The sequence below is a fragment of the Mastomys coucha genome, unplaced genomic scaffold, assembly GCF_008632895.1.
Source record: "Mastomys coucha isolate ucsf_1 unplaced genomic scaffold, UCSF_Mcou_1 pScaffold6, whole genome shotgun sequence".
NCBI classification, from domain to species: domain Eukaryota; kingdom Metazoa; phylum Chordata; class Mammalia; order Rodentia; family Muridae; genus Mastomys; species Mastomys coucha.
The window spans coordinates 7949051-7956540 of NW_022196912.1; the positions used below are offsets into that span (position 1 = coordinate 7949051).

At 43.6% G+C, this 7490-nt stretch overlaps 1 protein-coding gene across 1 annotated transcript in view; it reads right to left on the reverse strand.

Annotated features, from left to right (window-relative positions):
• Positions 1-746: 746 nt before the first annotated feature.
• The window catches only part of Camkmt (calmodulin-lysine N-methyltransferase), a 397552-nt gene continuing 390808 nt past the window's right edge, over positions 747-7490 (reverse strand). Inside the window, exons 10-11 of the mRNA XM_031356809.1 lie at positions 6975-7106; positions 747-1236 (exon numbers count right to left, since the gene is read on the reverse strand). Of these exons, the coding sequence (XP_031212669.1) occupies positions 1159-1236; positions 6975-7106 (210 nt within the window). The 3' untranslated portion in view covers positions 747-1158. The remainder of the gene's footprint in view (positions 1237-6974; positions 7107-7490) is intronic.

Sequence of the window (7490 nt, forward strand, 5' to 3'; positions counted from 1 at the left end):
ATACATGTGGATATACACAGCTAACCCACCTAATGACATTCCTGCCATGGGCACAGGTGATTCCTTGCAGATAAACATTTGAATTCCCACAAAAGGCATTAGCGCACTTCCTATAAGCAGCAGTCAGGATGGGCTGGGTCCCTGCAGCAAAGCTTCATCCGGAGTAGAGCCTACTAAATGTTCACTGTACACTCAAATCTCAGAACTTATTTTAAATAAGCTAATTGAGTGACCTTTCTCTTCCTTCCTTCCTTCCTTCCTCTCTCTCTCTCTCTCTCTCTCTCTCTCTCTCTCTCTCTCTCTTTCTTTCTTTCTTTCTATCCCCTGGTTGCACTGTAGTTTATTTAACATTTAGTCAACATTTCTCTGGAAGAGACCTATTTTGAGAGAGCCTGGAGAACAGCGGCATTAGATTTAAGCCCTGATAGAAGCTCACTTTTCATTCATAGTCAGAGCCTAAATGTGCTCTTCTTGTACCTAAACAGATAATAAGCAGTCAGCGCGCTCCCCCTCCTTGACACAGCACACTGAGACTAATCACACATAATTGGGGAGGAGGAGCAGAGGGCTGGCCACGCTATTGTGTCCAGAGGACAAACGGTCAGTTTATGAGGCTTTGGACTGATGTAGTCATTTCTTATACATCTATAGGGGAAAAAAAACATCCTGTTTAAAAAGAAAAAATAATGAGAGAGAGAGACAGAGACAGAGAGACACAGCAAGAGAGGATAGACTGAAACAATTAATTGGGACATCAGAAAAATGAGATTTATTTATTTATCCAGAAATGAATGGTAATGCTTTCTGTGTTTACAGATAAAGACTACTATTACCAAACAGAACAAAGGCAATTAAAAAAAGGAGGGGGGGGCAGGTGGAAATCATCAAAAGAAATTGTGCTTTAGAGAGAAAACTATTTAGATTGCTCCACAAGTCAAATTCTGATCTCAGACAGGCTGTTGACACATAAAAACACACAAAGGTTTGGTACAGAAGAGCAACAAGCTGCCTTAAAAAGAAACTGTGGGAGAGCTGCGGAGGGCCGGAGTAATGGGCGGAGTTCCAGGATGTGGAATGTTCGAAAGTGGGTGGAGCCCTGAGTCCCAGGGGAGCGGTGGCCGGCTTCTCACACTGTGGAAATCATTCTCTGTGCATCTTCTATATCGTTTTGGTTAAAATAAGCAGAAGTGGGTAATGGAGATTTTCTTCATATATGTCTGACCCTTCTTTTTTCAACTGAAAATAACAGAAATACCAAATTTTATAAATTAGCATTAATGTTAATTTTAATATTACGGTTTATTAACGTAAATATATAATTCTGGGAAATAATCACAGGAAAACAACTCAACATAGTTTTTAGTGGTACTGGCATCATGATGGTATTAACACAGGAATCTGGCGATGGGGACAGGTTGTTGTTTCGTTTTGTTTTAGGTGAGGATTGCGCGGTTGTACCTGCACCATGACTGAGGGAAAGCTGGGGTACCTTCATCTTTCCCAGAGGAACGCTGCACATGTCTCTTTCTCAGTCTGGTTCTTGCTGCCCTGGGCAGTGCCACACCGCTCGGGCAGGCAAGGGTATTAGAGTAACTGGGGACCATTGCAATAGCTGGGCACTAAGACACAGCTGTGGGCTTCAGACACTTCAAAGACTGCCTAGGTCTCATTTGGGGGCATTTATAGCAAGTGGTAGTTTAGGATCCCACCCCACTCCCAGGAACGTATTCGAACAGAGCGGCAACACTTGATGTTGCTAAGGTGAATTTCTGAGGGCCTTCTGTGATACAGTTTTAAATCCCAACCAACCTTCAAACCTAAACTGGAAAATGACAAGTAAAGTACAGGTTATCCCCCCAGATTTGGCTAGAATAAATCTGACAGTCACATTTATATTTATTCCATAGATAGCAGTTTATTTCTTCTTTTTCTTCCTCCTCTTCTTCTGTTTCTTTTGAGACGGGATTTCCCTGGCTGTCCTGAAACACTCGGTAGACCAGGCTTGGCCTTGAACTCCGAGATCCATCTGCCTCTGCCTCCTGAGTTCTGGGATTAAAGACATGGTCCACCACACCTGGCTAGTTTCTAAGTTGGTATTTTTGAGCCAATTGTTTATTTTTAATTTATAAGGATGAGAAATCTTACCACTATATAGGAAAACAATTCTTTTCTTCTTTCAAGTCAGTCACTACTGGCCACCCTAAACAAACATCTCAGCAAAGGCTCCACTATCATATGCTACTAGGCTGTCTGCTGGGAAGATGTTCACCTGCATCTTTTAGAAGTACATGTCTCTTCTAAATCCTATTCCAAAATGGTGACATGTCTTCAGTATTCAAGACAGGAGTCATGAGCCTACCTTCTCCACTGGGACCTAAGGCCAGTTTCACCTCCTTCCTTTCCTGTTTGTTTGTTTGTTTGTTTGTTTGTTTTGAGACAGGGTTTCCCTGTCTCAAAAATGTAACTCAATCTGTGGGCTCGCCTGCCTCTGCCTTCAGAGCGCATTGATTAACGGCTAGGCTAGCGGCAGCACCGCCCAGCTTCACCTCCTTTCCCAAGAACGGGAAGTAGGGTGGTTACTGATATGAGCTCATTTGCTTTCTTAGATGTCCGCTCACAAACGACAAAAGTCGTCTACTTAGAACAGGGCTTGAAGAGCCTGTTACCACCCACATGCTGACAGTGTTCCTCACTCTCTCGTCTAATAATCATCATGAGAATTCCAAGAAATTGGCTTCCCCAATTCTGCTGTCCATGCGGGCTCTGAACACACCTTGTAGTCACACATTGCCCTAGCAACGGAACAAGATCATTGAAACATTTCTCAGAGAGTAGAGGGGGCCACCATAGCTAAGTTCTTTTCTCCAGGCCTGAGGATAAAGGAACGTTGATCACTCTGAGTCAGCTGACCTACTCACTCTCCAGGCACTAATATCCAGAGCCTCAAATGAGCTCTTTATAAAGTCCCTGAGGTAATATACAGGATAAATAATTCTTCTGTAAATATGGTTTAGAAATCACTTTTAATTTGAATTCTGTGCTGACCTCTGGAGGCCAAAGCACAGGTTTGGCTGCCGGAAGGGGCTGAGACCAGCCTGGCTCTCCCTCTGAGCCTTTCTGGAAATAGAGGTGCTTCCCACCTCACAAACACCCACCTGGCTATCTGGAAACCAAGTAAGCCTGTTCTAGGAGAGTCCTTGAACACACACAAAGCTGTTGGGAAATACTGTCTCGGATGGGGGAAATGCTACAACAAGACTTAAGAATGTTTCCATTTACTTAGGCTATACTTTTTTGCTTAGTTAATAATTATAATTTTTAAGAAGTAAGAAAGCACCTTGAGAAAATAGGAACAAAAAACAAATTGTGAATAAAACAAATTTTCAATTTCATAGGTTAAAGCAGGGTCTTTATTCTAAAATTCTAAATTCTATAGCTGTTATTAGAAGCATTGTGCTTTACTTGCTAATTGGCTGCAACACACTCAGCCTTACTAGGGCATGAACAGCAGTAGGTGTGGGGTTCAGACTGTTTACCCTTTACAGTAGCCACAATTATCAACAGCACACCACACAGATTACAAGCACCAGCCACTTGTAATGTGGCATTTTGAATAGATAAGCAGAAGTGCAATATGGCTTCGCATTTCACACAATGTACTGACTTCACAGCTCAAGCCCTTCCACCCCCACCCTCCTTTTTTTCTGAGCTGAGTACAAAAAATATAAAAAATAAAATGCCAGTGGTTTTGCCAAAGTTAGAAAAACAAAACAAAACAACACAAAAACCAACTCGTGGCTTGTAAAATTATGCCTCGAAAGAACCCCTTGAGCAGTGTCATCAGCTAATTTCAGTCTACACCTCAGCTTTTCCTGGCTAAACCGCGGGCTGTCTGAACAATCCTGTATCTTCGTGGTTTGCACCACACCAGAGAGCAGGAGGTTTGATTCTCAGCCTGGAGGAACCAAGAAGCGCCTGGAAAGGACAGGGAAGTGTTTTGTTGTTATTATTTTTTCCCTTTCCTGTTACCCGGACAAGCAGCAAGGCACTGTTTTAAAAGCGCACTCCACCTTTGGCTGCCTGGTTCCTGGGCACGCCGGCTGCACGGTGTGGGCACGGTTTAACAAAAGCACGGGCAGAGTGCAGAATGGCACCGTTTTGATTACAGGCTTGCTTTTTAACGGAAATAAAATTTCACAGTTAACAATGAGAGGTGAAAAGTTTAAGAGGCAAAGCTGTTCCTCCTGATCGCTGACTGTTAATCAGCTTCATGGGTGGTTGCCTAAATCTGTAGATTTTTTTTTTTTTTTTTTTTTTACCTTGCACTACTGCCAAGATTGTAACTAATTTTTTCCCCTGTTGTAAGAGGAGGGGTGAAAAACTCGGCATAGAAGGCAGCTGTGTATGAGTGACGTGAGGCGCTAATGCAGAGGGCAAAATTAAAATTCATGAATCTCTTCACAACCATTTGTGTAACAAGATTAAGACGGGACAGCGGAAAAGAGCGGCATTATCAGGCGTCTTACAGTCCTCCAGCTGCTTACGGTCTATTCCAACACAGTAGGGCTAAGAGGATAACACGCAGCCCGAAGGGAACCGCTACTCCTCCGATGGGGAGCAGGAGCGGCCCAGGGACGGTGGGCTTTGGCCAGAGATGCAGAGGAAGAAAGCTGATTGCAGCTCAAGATGGGAAACTTTTAAGCCCTGGCTATTAGCACGCGGCCAACAAAAGCCACCAGGGAGGAGGTTCCTCCAGCCAAGCTGGCCCTCAGCTTCCAGGAGCTGCGTGGAGGTGGCAGAGACAGGGCACATTGCCTTTGGCCTCACGGGCTGGGACTGGGACTCCTGAGCTCCGTGAGCAAGAACGGGGCAACACTGTACTCACTCCACCTGGTCCCGGCTGGCTGGTGTGTGTGGTGGTGGTGGTGGGGTTAGGGGGTGATGGGGATCATGAGTCTGCTGAAAAAGGGTACACAAGGGATGAGCATTCTTGTGATAGAAGCAAGATGTCAAACTAATTGAAATAGCTCTCATTAAACACACACACACACACACACACACACTCACACACTATTATTTATTTATACCTTTGACCCAGGACCGCACAGTATCTTCCCTGGGTTCTACTTCCTAAGAACATCATTCACGTTGTAGGCTCACCCCACAACCACAAGGGAGACTATTTCTAAGCCCATTGCCAGCAAAGGAAAGAATTTGACTTGTAAGCAAATCTAAGGCCATTTAATTATTTAAAGAGATGTATTTGTGTTTGGGCTGGCAGTCAGTGGCGACCTACCAAGTACACACTGGGTACAATATAGATGCTAGAAACATATTCATAGGTTTTCTGAGTGTACTGTGCTTAGCAGGTAGGACACAGCACTGGAATCAAAGGACGAGGTTGCCATCCACTAGAGACTGACAAGTTCTAGACAAAGGAGGGGGGCGGCACCAAGGACTCAAGTGTCTTGCTTGTACCATCCTACTTCAGATGTTTCAGAGAGGAGACAAGGGGTCCTGGGGGGCAATACCAAACATCTGTGCTGGTGGAAGCACCCACACCTTCGCTCTCCTGAGCTGTCACTGAGAAACTAAAAGCATCTGTTATTCCAAAGCCCCAGAAGTTGCCAGGATGTTAACGCAGTGCCAGCTGACCCCCTAGTTGCAGCCTGACTCTGAGAGAAGGCCACCTTCTTCATTCCTTTAGTTGAAAGTACTCAGGAGGCCAGGAGAGACACTTCCCCAGCAGGTAACCCCTCAGAGCTCTTCCTTTTGTTCTGAGGTGAGGGTAGGGAGGGGGAGCATCATTCTGGAGAAGCAGGTAAGACGTGAATGACTTGCCAGTTGGTTCCTATTTTCTGAGTGTAAGGCACAGGTCTAATTCCATCAGTGAGAGGGTGCCATTTAACTTCCAGTTCTCAAAGCACCCTCTACCCCCACTCCCACCCATAGGCTAAATGGAGCCCTAGAGACACAAAGAAGGGAACCCATTTCAAGGAAGTGAGAATAAGGGTCCTTTCTCTTGCTTGGAAGATCTGATCCATTTTGAATACGGCTTTTCAGTAGCTGACATATTTCAACATTATATCACAGCCCTGCGCAATAAAGAATGCTATTCACATTGTCCCAGGAGAAAATTAAGGTCAGGCTTTTTTACTTTTCTGCAGTCATAGCTTGCAAAAGCATGACAAGTCAGAGTCTCACACCAAGGACAGATGAGCTCAGCAAAGGGAGACTTCAGTAAAGGCACAAATAGACACAAGAAAGTTGTGTTAGGCTAGTCCCTGTGGCAGGCACCAGCAAACGTGCAGACCCTAAAAACTTTTCCATGAAATGCTTCCCCCTTGGTGTCCTATATTGCCCTATGCCCATAAATAATAAAAAGGCTGATAACATTGCTTTATGTAAGCAGGCTTAGAACTCACTCTCAGATAAGTGCTTCTGACCTAAATCTTGTAGTGTCTCAATCTGACACATAACCTCACAACTGTGAAATTCTGTATGAGATTTAACAGTCTCAAACTGTCAACTGACCCAGCCATAAAGCAAGCAGAGATAAAGATTTACAGTCCAACATGATACAATTAGACATTCACCTTCTATTTATTTCAGTCTGGCTAAGCATTTAACCTACTTAAAAGCTGAAGGTTTTTCATTAAAACACAAATGCGTGTTTGTCATTCATTCTAAGCCGCCTCCCCTTGCATCTTGCAAATTAGTCCATTATGAAGGAAAAAGATTAGTTTGTTTCAGAGAAAGGGGTAAACAGGAATGATTTCTGTAAAATCCTCATAGACATGCAAAGATAAAAGATGGCTTTACCACACAAAATAATCAGATACAAATAGCTGTTCGGAAGCAACACACCTAAAGAATACTTTAATCAAATATTTAGGTTACCTGCCAAAAAGACCATGATCTCTTCAAAATGCAACTCGGATTAAAGTGTTATCTAGCACAGGCAGAGAACTAACCTTGGAGTGGAAGTTTGAAATGCGCTCATCATAATTTTCATGTCTTTGGAGAGAGAAACCAGCTTTTTCAGCTAGATTGCAAAACTGGTTGAAAGTACTCCCTCTGCGTGGGGCAAATACCATTGCTTTCCCCTAGAACATTAAAAAAGAAATTCACACAGTTTAAAACTGGAAAGCAACCAAACGCGACATCAGTCAAAGCATTCGTCTCCTCTTCTCAGGTACAGAAACCTAACTATTGTTTATGGAACATCTAAGTAGGACAGATGTTCACGGAAGAATTGTTTCAGGGACAGATACAGAAAAGAATATTTTTTATAGCCATGCTATACTACATTATTTCTAAATAATGACTATGTAGTAAACAAAATGCAGCGGGTAGCTTCTGAACAACATACCATATGTGAGATCTAATGGTTTCAGCAATGGATGTCAGAGTCTGGGGTGGCTCCCATTTCTTTCTCTCTCTCTCTCTCTCTCTCTCTCTCTCTCTCTCTCTCCCCTCTATCTTTCTTT